At 42.6% G+C, this 16,365-nt stretch overlaps 1 protein-coding gene across 2 annotated transcripts in view; it reads right to left on the reverse strand.

Annotated features, from left to right (window-relative positions):
• Positions 1-1,256: 1,256 nt before the first annotated feature.
• LOC110521448 (single-stranded DNA-binding protein 3) overlaps positions 1,257-16,365 on the reverse strand; it is a 125,629-nt gene continuing 110,520 nt past the window's right edge. Inside the window, exons 10-18 of one of the 2 annotated variants that reach the window (XM_036969341.2) lie at positions 9,851-9,915; positions 9,585-9,630; positions 9,429-9,464; positions 7,845-7,899; positions 6,516-6,586; positions 6,296-6,374; positions 5,755-5,783; positions 5,446-5,547; positions 1,257-4,871 (exon numbers count right to left, since the gene is read on the reverse strand). In XM_036969341.2, the coding sequence (XP_036825236.1) occupies positions 4,710-4,871; positions 5,446-5,547; positions 5,755-5,783; positions 6,296-6,374; positions 6,516-6,586; positions 7,845-7,899; positions 9,429-9,464; positions 9,585-9,630; positions 9,851-9,915 (645 nt within the window). In that variant the 3' untranslated portion in view covers positions 1,257-4,709. Of the gene's footprint in view, positions 5,072-5,445; positions 5,548-5,754; positions 5,784-6,295; positions 6,375-6,515; positions 6,587-7,844; positions 7,900-9,428; positions 9,465-9,584; positions 9,631-9,850; positions 9,916-16,365 lie in introns of both variants that reach the window. The other variant, XM_036969342.2, reaches the window with a different exon arrangement.

Here is a 16,365-nt window from a genome sequence, read left to right on the forward strand (position 1 = left end):
CATTTCCCAGTTTAGGTCACCTAGTAGCACGAGCTCAGAATATAGATGGGGGGCAATCAGTTCACATATAGTATTGAGGGCACAGCTGGGGGCAGAGGGAGGTCTATAGCAAGCGGCAACAGTGAGAGACTTGTTCCTGGAAAGGTGAATTTTTAGAAGTAGAAGCTCAAATTGTTTGGGTACAGATCTGGATAGTAAGACAGAACTCTGCAGGCTATCTTTGCAGTAGATTGCAACACTGCCCCCTTTGGCAGTTTTATCTTGGCGGAAAACGTTTTAGTTAGCAATGGAGATTTCAGGGTTTTTGGTGGTTTTCCTAAGCCAGGATTCAGACACGGCTAAGACATCTGGGTTGGCAGAGTGTGCTAAAGCAGTGAGTAAAACAAACTTAGGGAGTAGGCTACTAATGTTAACATGCATGAAACCAAGACTTTTACGTTTACAGAAGTCAACTAATGAGAGCACCTGGGGGGTGGGAGTGGAGCTAGGCACTGCAGGACCTGGATTAACCTCCACATCAGAAGTAGGATAAGGGTACGGCTAAAGACTATACGAACTGGCCGTCTAGCACGTTCAGAACAGAGAGTAAAAGGAGCAGGTTTCTGGGCACGATAGCATAGATCCAAGGCATAGTGTACAGACAAAGGTAAGGTAGGATGTGAGTACATTGGAGGTAAACCTAGGCATTGAGTAATGAAGAGAGAGATATAGTCTCTAGAGATGTTTAAACCAGGTGATGTCATCGCATATGTAGGAGGTGGAACAACATGTTTGGTTAAGGCATATTGAGCAGGGCTAGAGGCTCTACAGTGAAATAAGACAGTAATCACTAACCAGGACAGTAATGGACAAGGCATATTGATATTAGAGAGAGGCATGCCGTAGTCAAGTGAACATATGGGTCCAGTGAGGGGTTAGCAGGCTAACAAGCTAACAGTTAGTAGGCCGGAGCTAAACAAGCTAGCAGCTAGTAGACCAGGGCAAGCTAGCAGTTAGCAGGCCGGGTTAGCAAGCAAGCAGTTAGCATGGGCTAGACCTCAACTGTACCTGTGGTTCAAACACATCAAGTAAATTAATGCATTTATAGGGTTATCAATTGCATTCAAACATGCTCAAACCACACATTTATTTATAATTTAGTAAGTTAAGTTGTCTCACAGGCTTTGAGATAATGGAATATAAAATACTTTGGGAGATCATACTCTTTTTTTTAGCTGAAGATCAAAAGAGGTGCACAGAAGACTCAAACAATTGGGAAAAATCAAATTACATTTATTATTGATGCGGTCGTTTCTTTTGATAAGCAAATATTTTATTCTTTCAGTCTAAAGAAACTTTACAATATAAAGAAACATACAAAGGACATCTTTATTACCTACACAAGACACCTAAGTCCCTAAGACAAGATCTGAACTATCCTACCATGAAATACAAAGCAAACCCAAGAGACAGACTGCTTCATATAGAATACTGCCAAGTCGTCAGAAAGGACAATGAACGATACAGGATAATATTTTTTTCATTCCCCCTTCGACTCCCCCCCCCCCCCCCCCCCCCCCCAAATCTTTCTAATGTTACAGTATTATATATCACAATATAAGTACAGAGATGGCCAACAATTGTATTACACAGAGGACTGAGAGAGGATCAGTGAGCATCAATCTTTACAACGCTATTTCATCAGGAGTAATAGCAAGGACACAGTTTTCCCCCATAAGTTTGACTTTTATCTTTACATTTAAAATGAGGTTCCTTTAGTATTTTTTCATTTTAAAAGTTTGTCTTAAATTGATAAAAATCCTTCATATTAAAAACTGTAATATGTGGTCGCATGTTAACGAGACGATGGCCTTTGAGTAGGCAATAACCATTCTTGGAACTAATTTGAGATTATTTCCATTGGCAACAGGGGTCAAGGACAGAGTGAGGACGCTGTAGTTGCAAGAATAAACTGTATCAATGACATCAGACATCCCCTTCACCTCTCTCTGTCCTTACAGCTAAATTAAAGGTAGATTGTTTTCACATTTCCTACATGTATACTGACCAGAAACAATAGTGTTTAGGATGCAGTTACTGCATGTTCACATGTTCAAGTAAATATACATACATATTTAATTTTTACCACAATTTTGTTTTTAGCCAACTTAAATCAAATGTCAAGCACATCGTCTCTTTATTATGAAAACATGGACAGTTCACTTAGAATTTACTTTAAGCTGTATTCATTGGTAGTGACTGACATATCAAAACATGTCAATGATATCAAAATGCATTATACAGTATTTACAAAGAGGAAATGAAAGGAAAGGAGGGCTCAAGAGTGAGGATGGGGCTGTAGGGGGCGAGGGCGGGACAGAGGGCTGTGTGCCAGTCAGTCTGCTAGAGGAACACTGGAGCGAGTCATTCCTCAAGACAACCTACCCAGAAGATGGACCTGTTTAGCTCTGAATCTGTTTAGCTCCGAATCCAAGCTACTCCATACCGGATCTGCCAACACTATAGCAAGGTCACTGGCAAAAGACCAATCACAGACAGAGGCCAGAATGATTTTAAATAAGAACAAAAATATGTAACTTGTTGATAAATTACTTTTTTTCAAAAAAGCACAACACGTCTCCCTCCGCAAGAGAGTCGAACCCCTTGGATTAATAACCATTTCATATGAAAGTTTGAGGAACAGCCTTAGGCAAAGTCTTTCCTTAGGTGTGCAGATTCTATGGGCTGTAAAAAAATAATCATCTTAAATACACTTAATAGAAATTCAAACAATATCAAACAAATAAACTAGAATAAAAGAAATAGTTTGACTCACAATTCAGTCCAACCAGGTAGAATTGTCTCATTTCTCAAAGTATGTATTTGAGGTGAGTAGGTGGACTTAAAGGCAGTCTATGCTCTGTAGAACACTCCTTATTTGTAGCGGGAGAGTGAAGCCCCACCGTGTAGTCACTCCAGTAATTTCACACTCCCATCACCAGTGGTGTTACACCCCCCCCCAAACACAGGATCTAACAGCCCATGGATAGGCCTAGACCCACAGAGGGAACTGGTGGATGGGAGCTCTGTGGTGTTAAGGCGTCAGCATGCTTCAGTTCGGCTGGCACCTAGTGGAACTCGGCTAGCCGAACCGAACGAGTGTGATCTCATACTCTATTACAAAAATACCTTTGCGGCAATAGTAAGGTTTGTCCATTTTGAGACGCTGTAGCCAGTATACACTTCCTCAAAATAGTAAGAATTCATCTTAGATAACTCAAGAAATCTGTCAATAAGTTTTATGTTTTTGCCGAGGAGATCTTAGTCGTGCAACTTTACATCTAACAAAGATGTTTGGTGCACTATTTCTCAATTTTTTTTATTTTTACAAAATGTCATAATATATGCACAAACTCAATCGAACGGTTTCAGATGGGAAGCATGCGGACACCTTTTGCCCCTCGCTAAACTATGGTTGCATGTGAGAGGGGTCAGACACCAGATCATAAGGATCTGTGAGGTCAACCCTAACTGGAAGGAAGCAGCTAGAGGTTTGTACACCAAAGACAACATGGAAACCAGTAGCAAGGGGCCTGTATCACGGGATCAGATCAGTAAAATAACATTGAGCCTTGAGTTTGTATGCAGGGTAACAGTGAAATCAATGCAGGAGAAGGAACCACTTTCAGGATTCTCAAGTTGTATATCAAAACAACAAATAAACAAGCACAATACAAGCTCAATATGTTGTATTTACAGGCAAGAACAAAGCCATAGAAGAGCATAGAGGGTCTAAAAACCCTTTCTCTTTACTGAATAGGAAGGACACTGGTCGCAAGACAGAAACATTATTGTTCCAAGCCACCTGAACTGAAAGTAGAATTAGGAGCAACTGTCCAACTTACATTCGATCAGTCCCTCCTTGCACAGTAACAAGCCTGTAGAAATACATATATTATGACATTACATTTTGGGAGGGGTGTGTGTGACCAGACATGTAGATTGACAGACTATTGAGTACCAAAAGATAAAGACATTTCTGAGATCGCCACCCTTTTCACATTCAGAAGTTTTGGGGAACTCCCATGCTAACATGGATGGATGGATGGATGGATGGGAGTTTTAGGAAGGATTATTGTTAGATAAGAGCGATTTCAAACAGCTATCCTTGTAGTCCTATAACACCCTGCTTGAGTGTTGACATTTTTTCTGACATATTTTTCTGGTAGTAAAGACACTGGCCACAAATTCTGCGAAGAACAGAAGACAGAGGTATGTGTAGGGGGTTGAAACCAATAAAACAAACAAGAAACATCCAATACCTAAAATCATGTAAACAGAAGTGTCATTGTGCATTTTTTGAGTGTGTGCTCATTCTGTTGTGTATGTTGTTGAGATACAATGTGCCATTAACAGGAAATCAAAACTACAACATTATAGCAATATCAATTATGAAAATTATAACAATAATATTATTAATAAAATACAAACATATCATGAAAACTGTTCTTGCCCTAATATATCACCAGTTCAGCTTTTCATTTCAACAAAAGGACACAGGAATTGAATGAGGGTGAGCTTTGAACCTCTCACTCAACTGCTGCATGCAAAAACAACATTTCAATAAAATAAGAATACAATTATTGAGTGGAGCCACCAGCCTTGATGCTGAAAGGCCTGTTGCTGAGGGGAGTTCCTGCAGACAGCCAGACAGACAGAGTCCCTCATTCTCACTGTCCTGGGCCTGTGAGGAAGCCAGGCAGGCAGGAAGAATCACTGAGTTGGCTCTTCCTGTGGCTCTGAGACTGTTTCCTGCCCTGAACCCCCACTTTGCAAACACTGGGATGGGTGGCCTTGATGGGAATCCTGCGATCCAGTGACATCCCAGGGGGCTGTGAAACACAGCATGCCATCCAGGGGGGAGGAGGAGGGAGAGTAGTGGGGGGGTGGGGGGGGAGAAGGGAGGAGAGGAGAGGGAAACGCAAGATGCAGCGGGGTGAGAGGGAAAGGGGGAGAGATAAAAAAAGAAAGAAAATAAAGAAAAATAAAATAAAAAATAAAATCACACACTCATCGTCATGTTGGGTGAATACTGCAAAGAGAGAAGAAGGGAAGGGGGGAAATAGATGAGCCAATGCTAGATTACACTGTTAATATGATGCTACAAAATTCAAGATGCAAGCAATAAGAAACTCCACTCAATGTAATTATGATTCTGTCAATGTATAAGTTTGTTATCATGCATAAGAAGTTTATATAAGACACCCAGGTAAGAATGATACATATTCTCTATGTTGACATTATAAAACAAATCTAATTTCGACAAAGTAAGGTAAAGCCTGAAGGGAAAGTGTTTAGGATAAAGGAATCAAGTCAGCAGTGAGATGAGAATTTCCTCTCAGAAGCACGCTGCCTGATGGTTGCGGGTTAGTGAAGAGAAGGACTGTAGTGCTGTAAAGTACTCACACTTTCACTTTGGAATGGGTTTAAAAAGTTCCCTGCCATCTCCCCATCATCCCGCGGAGTTCCCGGAGGGTTGTTCATGACTGCCATGTTGTTGGGAGAATTCTACACCAAGAGGGAAAGAAATCCAGATTTAGGCTTGCCATTTCTAGTGAATGGATGTTTCATTATAAAGTGCCATTATTTAATGAATGCCTGCTTTGGGTCCAAACCAAGTCATCAGTATTAGAAGTGCCTTCGATAAACTTTAGCTGATGGGTCTGCATTGAAATGAATGCAAGTTTATCTGGTGTGGAGTCTTTAAAGTCTCACCTTTGGCAACCCATCCATGTCACCAGAGCCTGAAAACAACAAGAGAGAGAGATTGACATGAGAGAAAAGCTCATCAATATAAAGCTATGATCAACTGCTCCTCTGGCCGGGGATCACAGGTCATATGCTTTAATTAAGCTATTTGTTTCAAATACAGATGAAACCCAACTTCATTGGCTTCATGTCTCACCTGCCTACAGAATCAATGTGCCCGCTTGCTGCCCATATAATCTGCTTCCATTTCAATCAATATTATGAAAGGAACGATCCCTCTAGTGTCCACAAGGGGGCACAGTCACACTAGGAAAGCGCTACTTCTCAACTCAGCTACCGGATTTCAACAATTCAAGCCGGATGACCACATTACTATTGTACAGTAATTCTAAATTACCGCCTAATATTTATATAAAAGTTTCAGAAATGTAAATGTTCATGTTTGTCAGAATGATTGAATGAATTCCAGGTAACAGTTTTACGTGCTGCTGACAGATGAGAAGAATATCATCATATTGATCAGCTGATAGCTGCTATTAAAACTCACCTAGCGATCCGTTCATATGGTGTGGCTCCATGCTTCCCATTCCACCCATTGGGCCATCAGGGCCCGGCCCCATTGTGAACTGTAAGAAAAAAACAAAAGAACAACACAAAAAACAGAGTTACAACTTAATGATGTTTGTCATTATCATATCAAATTGCATAATCAGTGCCTCTACCCATTTGAAAACAGGAACCCCATGAAAAACAAAGAGCCTACTTACATTAGGCCTGTTACCACCAGGGCCAATAGGATTCATCATTGTGTAGATGTTTTCACTGGAATTTGTGGAGTCTGGTGAAAAGGAAACAACAGTTAGTCCAGCCTACAGTATATTTAGGGCTCCCGAGTGGCGCAGCCATCTAAGGCACTGCATCTCAGTGCTTGAGGCATCACTACAGACATCCTAATTAAATCACAACCGGTCGTGATTGGGAGTCACATAGGGTGGCGCACAATTGGCCCAGCGTCGCCCGCGTTTGGCCGGTATACGCCATCATTGTAAATAAGAATTTGTTCTTAACTGACTTGCCTAGTTAAATAAAGGTTAAATAAAAATAACAAAATAATCATATTTGAGCAGAACTACACAGTACTGTATTGCCTTCTCCCACATGAATGAACAGCCTTGAGATTGAACACTACAAAACCACCAAAACATGCCAATGATTCACACTTAAACATGCAGGCTATAATTCATCTACCCAATGCCTAATGTCTCACACTTTTCAAATCTCATGTTCCCATGAACTTGGGGTTAAATCCTGATGACTACAGAGCCAGTGGGAAGTAAACAGGACCAGCACATCATGCTGCTCTCATTGTGTCTCCATCCTGCATAGAATATGAGAATTGAAGGGACCTTGATCCGACATTGTAGTGTGGTCAGAGTAGGAGATAGATGAACATAAAAAAATAAAGGAAGAGAGGGAAAAAGAGGGCAAGAGAATGGGAGAAAGAGAACAATAAACAGAAAGAGGTAGGGAATGTGGGGTTTGTTGCCTGGTTCTGGTCCTGGGTGTAGTATGTGCAGTCGTGACTGGGTGTATGTGTGTGCAGTCGTGACTGGGTGTATGTGTGAGCAGTCGTGACTGGGTGTATGTGTGTGTGGGGAAGGGGGGGGGGGGGGGGGGGTCTTGGCGACTGTAGTGGAAAAGCATGTGAGAAGTGCTGTGCCCATGTTGCCCAGGCAACACATCACAATAGGTGTATGTAAATAATAAATAGTGGATACAAAAAGAAACCTCTCCACACCCCAACACACCCAGCACATCCACAGGATGTTTGTCCAGAGCGGTGTGTTCTGACAGTACTGTCAACAGGAACATCAGACTGATGCAGCATCAGTGAGAACAACAGATGATCGCAGCTTGGTAGTCTGCCAATCTATACACATCCAGTATGTAGCTATCCACAAAATAATCTAAGATTCCTTAAAATAAAAATGATTAGGTAAACAAAGTGGCCAAGTGTGACTGACAGCAGAATGGTGAATGAGAACAACCAGTTTAAATAGACTGAGGAGTGATATGGAGACATAAGTGTTGCGTACCTCCTGGGCTAGGCATGATGGGAGTTCCTGGTGGGCCTCCGCCCCCTGGAGGACCCTGGGAGAAAGACGAGAGGAGGAGAGAGAGCGATTTAGAGGAAAGATATTTCCAAAACATCTAGACATACAGTGCCTTCAGAAAACATTTACACCCCTTGACTTTTTCCAAATTTTGTGGGGTTACAAGGTGAGATTAAAATGTATTTATTTGTGATTTTTTTTGTCAATGATCTACACAAAATACAAATATTTATGAAAAATAAAACACTAATATATGTTGATTATATAAGTATTAAAAACCTTGAGTCAATACATATTAGAATCACCTTTGACAGTGATTACAGCAGTGAGTCTTTCTGGGTAAATCCATGAACTTTGCACACCTGAATTAGAAAATAATTGCACATTTTTATTAAAAAAAATATTTAAACTCTGTCAAGTTGGTTGTTGAGCATTGCTAGACAGGCATTTTCAAGTCTTGCCATAGATGTTCACGCTGATTTAAGTCAAAACTGCTAAGCCACTAAGGAACAGTCAATGTTGTCTTGGTAGGCAACTCCAGTGTATATTTGGCCTTGTGTTTTAGGTTATTGTCCTGCTGAAAGGTGAATTTATAAGCTTTATTCAGTTTATTTTTATCCTTAAAAACTCCCTAGTCCTTGTCGATGACAAGCATACCCAAATCATGATGCTGCCACCACCATGCTTGAAAATATGAAGAGTGGTATGCTCCAAACATTACACTTTGCATTCAGGACAAAGTTAATTTCTTTGCCACATTTTTGGCAGTTTTAATTTAGTGTCTTAAGTCCAGGTTGCATGTTTTGGAATATTTTTATTCTGTACAGGTTTCCTTCTTTTCACTCTATCATTTAGCTTAGTATTGTAGAGTGACTACAATGTTGTTGATCCATCCTCAGTTTTCTCCTATCACAGCCAATACTCTAACTGAACTTTGAGCGGTTTCTTTCCTCTCTGTCAACTGAGACACCTGTATCGTTGTAGTGACTGGGTGAATTGATACACCATCCAAAGTGTAACTAATAACTTCACCATGCTTAAAGGAATATTCAATGTCTTTTTTTTTTACCCATCTACCAATAGGCACCATTCTTTGCGAGGCATTGGAAAGCCACCCTGGTCTTTGGTTGAATCTGTGTTTGAAATTCACTGCTCAACTGAGGGACCTTACAGATAATTGTAGCCCTTCAAAAATCATGTTAAACATTATTATTGCACACAGTGTGAGTCCATGCAGCTTATTATGTGACTTGTTAAACACATATTTACTCCTGAACTTATTTAGGATTGCCATAACAAAGGGGTTCAATACTTAGACGCAATACATTTCTGCTTTTCATTTTCTATGAAAAACATAATCCCACATTGACATCATGGGGTATTGTGTGTAGGCCAGTGACACACAATCTCAATTGAAATCGGTTTTAAATTCAGGCTGTAACACAACAAAATGTTGAAAAAGTCAAGGGGTGTGAAAACTTTCTCAACGCACTGTATACAGTAGCATGCCAGTCAGATGTCAGCTATGGCTAACAATACTAACCAGTGTTTAGGCTTGAGACTTACCACATAGTTGCCAGGAGATGACGAGGAATAGGCTATCTACAGAAAGAGAATAGAAAGGGGAAACAGTCAGTAAACTCATGACTTTCACAACAAAGAAACTCCTCTAAAATCAATGAGGCATTAGAGTGAGTGAGAAGGTGAGTGAGCATGACTTACTGAGTTTGCGTTGGGATTGGGCCAGGGACCTCGACCTCCAGGACCCCTGAGACAGAGAGAGGGGAGGAAAATAGGCTGTGTGAGAGAGGCTCACTGCGGAACAAATTAGAGCTTGTATTTGCTCAAATTGTTACTTGTCAAATATTCTTACATACTATCAGTGCTATTAATAGCAATTCCAATCGTACTTCAGATATTTGGACCAAAAAATATCATGGTAAGTAGATGGAGGTGATTAAATGCCTTTGGAGAATGACTGTACTCACATATTCATCCCTGGCATTCCTGGCCCCATGGAGTTGGGAGGAGGCCTCATTCCACCACCATAGTTCTACACAGAGAGAGGAATAACCCGCGTCAACCCTTGGTACTAGTGAGGACAATACATGCCAGGGATCCCCTTCTCATTTGTTGTGTTTAAGACAGATACCCGTTTTTAATGACTTGATCCTGATCAGCAATGTACGTGCATAATAATAACAGGGGCATGTGTGTCTGAATATGTGGTGTGCATTTGCACGTGTGTGTTGTGATGGTTGCACAGTGGGGGCTTGGCATGACAGTAGCGTGGAGCAGGACACAGAGTAGCTCCATTCAGAGGTAGAGTTTTGTTCAGCGGATGATTACACTGGTCGAGCAGTTGTCGCACAAGCTGCTGAATTGTTGTCTGCCAAAGTTACACAATGAGGGTAGCTGGGAGGGGTAGGGAGAGGCAGGGAGAAGGGGAGGGAAAAGGGCATAGAGAATGGAAGGGAGAAGGGGAGGGAGAAGGGCAGGGAGAATGGTAGGGAGGGGCAGGGAGAGGCAGGGAGAAGGGCAGGGAGAAGGGCAGCGGGGCACATGAAGCTCAAACTGACTTGGTGATTGGAAACGAGACTGTGGATTTATACTTAACAAGGAAAGGGGTGCTACTTGAGGGGTCTGATGTCGGGCACGCTTTGAGACAAAGCAGATAGAAATAGCTGGGGGGAAAAAAAGTAGCAAGAGCGATTCAGGTATTCCAAAACAACCACAGGTGCTCTTGGAGGGGAATAGTACTAGAAAAGCTTAAGGAGAAATTATAACCACAAATAAATGCTAAGTGGCATAAATGCTAAGTGGCATAATCCAAGTCCAGGCACTTGCGTGAGTTAAAGGCTAAAGTCAAAAAGCCTTTAAAGTGTGGGCTACTACACTATTAAAATACACCAATGCGTTTTCGGCCTTCATTTTTTAAAATGTATTTTATTTCACCTTTATTTAACCAGGTAGGCTAGTTGAGAACAAGTTCTCATTTACAATTGCGACCTGGCCAAGATAAAGCAAAGCAGTTTGACACATACAACAACACAGAGTTACACATGGAGAAAACAAACATACAGTCAATAATACAGTAGAAACAATTCTATATACGATGTGAGCAAATGAGGTGAGATAAGGGAGGTAAAGGCAAAAAAAGGCCATGGTGGCAAAGTAAATACAATATAGCAAGTAAAACACTGGAATGGTAGATTTGCAGTGGAAGAATGTGCAAAGTAGAAATAAGAATAATGGGGTGCAAAGGAGCAAAATAAATAAATAAAATAAAATAAATACAGTAGGGAAAGAGGTAGTTGTTTGGGCTAAATTATAGATGGGCTATGTACAGGTGCAGTAATCTGTGAGCTGCTCTGACAGCTGGTGCTTAAAGCTAGTGAGGGAGATAAGTGTTTCCAGTTTCAGAGATTTTTGTAGTTCGTTCCAGTCATTGGCAGCAGAGAACTGGAAGGAGAGGCGGCCAAAGAAAGAATTGGTTTTTGGGGGTGACCAGAGAGATATACCTGCTGGAGCGCGTGCTACAGGTGGGTGATGCTATGGTGACCAGCGAGCTGAGATAAGGGGGGACTTTACCTAGCAGGGTCTTGTAGATGACATGGAGACAGTGGGTTTGGCGACGAGTATGAAGCGAGGGCCAGCCAACGAGAGCGTACAGGTCGCAATGGTGGGTAGTATATGGGGCTTTGGTGACAAAACGGATGGCACTGTGATAGACTGCATCCAATTTGTTGAGTAGGGTATTGGAGGCAATTTTGTAAATGACATCGCCGAAGTTGAGGATTGGTAGGATGGTCAGTTTTACAAGGGTATGTTTGGCAGCATGAGTGAAGGATGCTTTGTTGCGAAATAGGAAGCCAATTCTAGATTTAACTTTGGATTGGAGATATTTGATATGAGTCTGGAATTAGAATTTACAGTCTAACCAGACACCTAGGTATTTGTAGTTGTCCACGTATTCCAAGTCAGAGCCGTCCAGAGTAGTGATGTTGGACAGGTGGGCAGGTGCAGGCAGTGGTCGGTTGAAGAGCCAGCATTTAGTTTAACTTGTATTTAAGAGCAATTGGAGGCCACGGAAGGAGAGTTGTATGGCATTGAAGCTTGCCTGGAGGGTTGTTAACACAGTGTCCAAAGAAGGGCCAGAAGTATACAGAATGGTGTCGTCTGCGTAGAGGTGGATCAGAGACTCACCAGCAGCAAGAGCGACATCATTGATGTATACAGAGAAGAGAGTCGGTCCAAGAATTGAACCCTGTGGCACCCCCATAGAGACTGCCAGAGGTCCGGACAACAGACCCTCCGATTTGACACACTGAACTCTATCAGACAAGTAGTTGGTAAACCAGGCGAGGCAATCATTTGAGAAACCAAGGCTGTCGAGTTTGCCGATGAGGATGTGGTGATTGACAGAGTCGAAAGCCATGGCCAGATCAATGAAAATGGCTGCACAGTAATGTTTCTTATCGATGGCGGTTAAGATATCGTTTAGGACCTTGAGCGTGGCTGAGGTGCACCCATGATCAGCTCTGAAACCAGATTGCATAGCAGAGAGGGTATGGTGAGATTCGAAATGATCGGTAATCTGTTTGTTGAATTGGCTTTCGAAGACCTTAGAAAAGGCAGGGTAGGATAGATAAAGGTCTGTAGCAGTTTGGGTTAAGAGTGTCCCCCCCCTTTGAAGAGGGGGATGACCGCAGCTGCATTCCAATCTTTGGGAATCTCAGACGACACGAAAGAGAGGTTGAAATTTTAGAAAGAGAGGGCCCAGATTGTCTAGCCCGGCTGATTTGTAGGGGTCCAGATTTTGCAGCTCTTTCAGAACATCAGCTGACTGGATTTGGGAGAAGGAGAAATGGGGAAGGCATAGGCGAGTTGCTGTTGACCGGGGTAGCGGTAGCCAGGTGGAAAGCATGGCCAGCCGTAGAAAAATGCTTATTGAAATTCTCAATTATAGTGGATTTATCAGTGGTGACAGTGTTTCCTATATTCAGTGCAGTGGGCAGCTGGGAGGAGGTGTTCTTATTCTCCATGGACTTTATAGTGTCCCAGAACCTTTTTGAGTTAGTGTTGCAGGAAGCAAATTTCTGCTTGGAAAAGCTAGCCTTGGCTTGTCTAACTGCCTGTGTATATTGGTTTCTAGCTTCCCTGAAAAGCTGCATATCACGGGGACTGTTCGATGCTAATGTGTTGGTTAAGGGCAGTCAGGTCTGGGGAGAACCAAGGGCTACATCTGTTCCTGGTTATACATTTCTTGAATGGGGCATGCTTATTTAAGATGGTTAGGAAGGCATTTAAAAAAAAAAAAACAGGCATCCTCTACTGACGGGATGAGATCAATATCCTTCCAGGATACCCCGGCCAGGTCGATTAGAAAGGCCTGCTCGCTGAAGTGTTTCAGGCAGCATTTGACAGTGATGAGTGGAGGTCGTTTGACCGCTGACCCATTACGGATGCAGGCAATGAGGCAGTGATCGCTGAGATCTTGGTTGAAGACAGCAGAGGTGTATTTAGAGGGCAAGTTGGTTAGGATGATATCTATGAGGGTGCCCGTGTTTACGGCTTTGGGGAGGTACCTGGTAGGTTCATTGATAAATTGTGTGAGATTGAGGGCATCAAGCTTAGATTGTAGGATGGCTGGGGTGTTAAGCATGTTCCAGTTTAGGTCACCTAGCAGCACGAGCTCTGAAGATAAATGGGGGGCAATCAGTTCACATATGGTGTCCAGAGCACAGCTGGGGGCAGAGGGTGGTGTATGGCATGCGGCAACGGTGGGAGAGTTGTTTTTAGAGAGGTGGATTTTTAAAAGTAGAAGTTCAAATTGTTTGGGTACAGACCTGGATAGTAGGACAGAACTCTGCAGGCTATCTTTGCAGTAGATTGCAACACCGCCTCCTTTGGCAGTTCTATCTTATCTGAAAATGTTGTAGTTAGGGATGAACATTTCTGAATTTTTGGTGGTCTTCCTAAGCCAGGATTCAGACACAGCTAGAACATCCGGGTTGGCAGAGTGTGCTAAAGCAGTGAATAAAACAAACATGCATGAAACCAAGGATATTACGGTTACAGAAGTCATCAAAAGAGAGTGCCTGGGGAATAGGAGTGGAGCTAGGCACTGCAGGGCCTGGATTCACCAGAGGAAAAGAGGAGGACTATGACTATCGGTAGCAAGCTAGCATAGGATGGAGGTCTGTTTTTAGCCACCTCGTGCGTTTCCGTCGGTAGGATTAGTGGGGTCCCGTGTGGTAGAGGGGATCAATCCAATTCGCAAAAAAATAATAGATATAGTTATAGAGGCCCAAGAAAAAAGAAAAAAAATTGTCCAATAGATCTTTTCAGATAGCAGCCGATAAGACAGCTAACGATTAGCGGGCCGCAGATGGGCGTTCAGGTAACGTCGCGACGGAGGAGCTAGCTGGATAACTCCCTCGGGCAGATAACATCGGTAGTCCAGTTGTGAAGGCCCGATGGGGCTCCGCGATGGCAGTAAAACGGGTCCGGATAGGTGATTGTAGCCCAGGAGTGGCTGATGGAACTCTTCAGCTGGCTAGCTCCGGAATAATTGATGCTTGCTCTGGGATCGACGTAAGCCGATAGTCACACGGATAGCAGCTAGCTAGCTGCGAGATCCAGGTATAAATGTCCAGAGCTTGCGGTTGAAATCCGGGGACATGGAGAGGAAAATAGGTCCGGTATGTTCCGGTCCGAGCCACGCCATACAAAACTGGCGATAGATTTTCGAGCTAAAGGATAGCTGATGACCACAAACCAGTAAAGAAGCTAACTAGCTACAGACTAGCTTCTGATTAGCTTCTGGTTAGCTTCAGGCTAGCTTCTGGCTAGCTTCTGGTTAGCTTCTGGTTAGCTTCTGGCTAGCTTCTGGTTAGCTTCTGGCTAGCTTCTGGTTAGCTTCTGGCTAGCTTCTGGTTAGCTTCTATGGAGGATTACAGATTTTAGGTAAATAATACTTTTTTAATAAATTGGTGAGGCGTGTTGCAGGAGAGTGTTTTGAAGTTGAGTTTATGGAAAATAAAAAATATATATAAAAAAGGTATGCGAAGAAAGTTGTAAATATATATATATATATATATATATATATATATATATATATATATATATAATATATATATATATATATATATATACATACATACAGGACACGACAAGGACACCACATGACCAAAAGTATGTGTACAGCTGCTCGACAAACATCTCATTCCAAAATAATTGCCATTAATATGGAGTTGGTCCCCTCTTTACTGCTATAACTGCCTCCACTCTTCTGAGAAGGCTTTCCAATAGATGTTGGAACATTGATGCAAGGACTTGCTTCCATTCAGTCACAAGAGCATTAGTAAGGTCGGGCACTGACGTTGGGCGATTAGACCTGGCTGGCAGTTCCAATTCATCCCAAAGGTGTTAAGGTCAGGGCTCTGTGCAGGACAGTCAAATTCTTCCACACAAACCATTTCTGTATGGACCTTGAATTGGGAATGGGGGCATTGTCATGCTGAGACAGGAAAGGACCTTCCCCAAACTTTTGCCACAAAGTTGGAAGCACAGAATCATCTAGAATGTCATTGTATGCTGTAGCGTTAAGATGTCCCTTCACTGGAACTAAGGGGCCTAGCCAAAACATGAAAAACAGCCCCAGACCATTATTCCTCCTCCACCAAACGTTACAGTTGGCACTATGCATTTGGGCAGGTAGCGTTCTCTTGGCATCCGCCAAACCCAAATTCGTCCGTCGGACTGCTAGATGGTGAAGAGTGATTCATCACTCCAGAGAAGGCGTTTCCACTGCTCTAGAGTCCAATGGCGGCAAGCTTACACCACTCCAGCCAATGCTTGGCATCGCGTATGGTGATCTTAGGCTTGTGTGCAAGCTGCTCGGTAATGGAAACCCATTTCATGAAGCTCCGGGACAAACAGTTATTGTCCTGACATTGCTTCCAGAGGCAGTTTGGAACTCGTAGTGAGTGTTGCAACCTTGGACAGATCATTTTTACGCACTACGCGCTTCAGCACTCGGCGGTCCCGTTCTGTTAGCCCCACCCCTTCGCGGCTGAGCCTTTGTTGCTCCTAAACATTTCCACCTCACAATAACAGCACTTACAGTTGACCTGGGCAGCTCTAGCAGGGCAGAAATTTGATAAATGGATTTGTTGGAAAAGTGGCATCCTATGACTGTGATGCATTGAAAGTCACTGAGCTCTTCAGTAAGGCCATTCTACTACAAATATTTGTCTATAGCGATTTCATGCAAAAAATAGTGTATTTGTGATTACCGTAATTTCCGGACTATAAGCCGCTACTTTTTTCCCACGCTTTGAACCTGGCGGTTTATACAATGACGCGGCTAATTTATGGATTTTTCCCGCTTTCACAAGATTCATGCCGCCAAAAAACTGAGCACCGTCACATAATGTGACGTAAATCGAGCGCGCTCAAACTTCCCATCATTCTGATTACGGTAGTAATTTTGTCACCC

Source organism: Oncorhynchus mykiss, chromosome 4 (genome assembly GCF_057628025.1).
Source record: "Oncorhynchus mykiss isolate SJ-2025 chromosome 4, ASM5762802v1, whole genome shotgun sequence".
Lineage (NCBI taxonomy): Eukaryota > Metazoa > Chordata > Actinopteri > Salmoniformes > Salmonidae > Oncorhynchus > Oncorhynchus mykiss.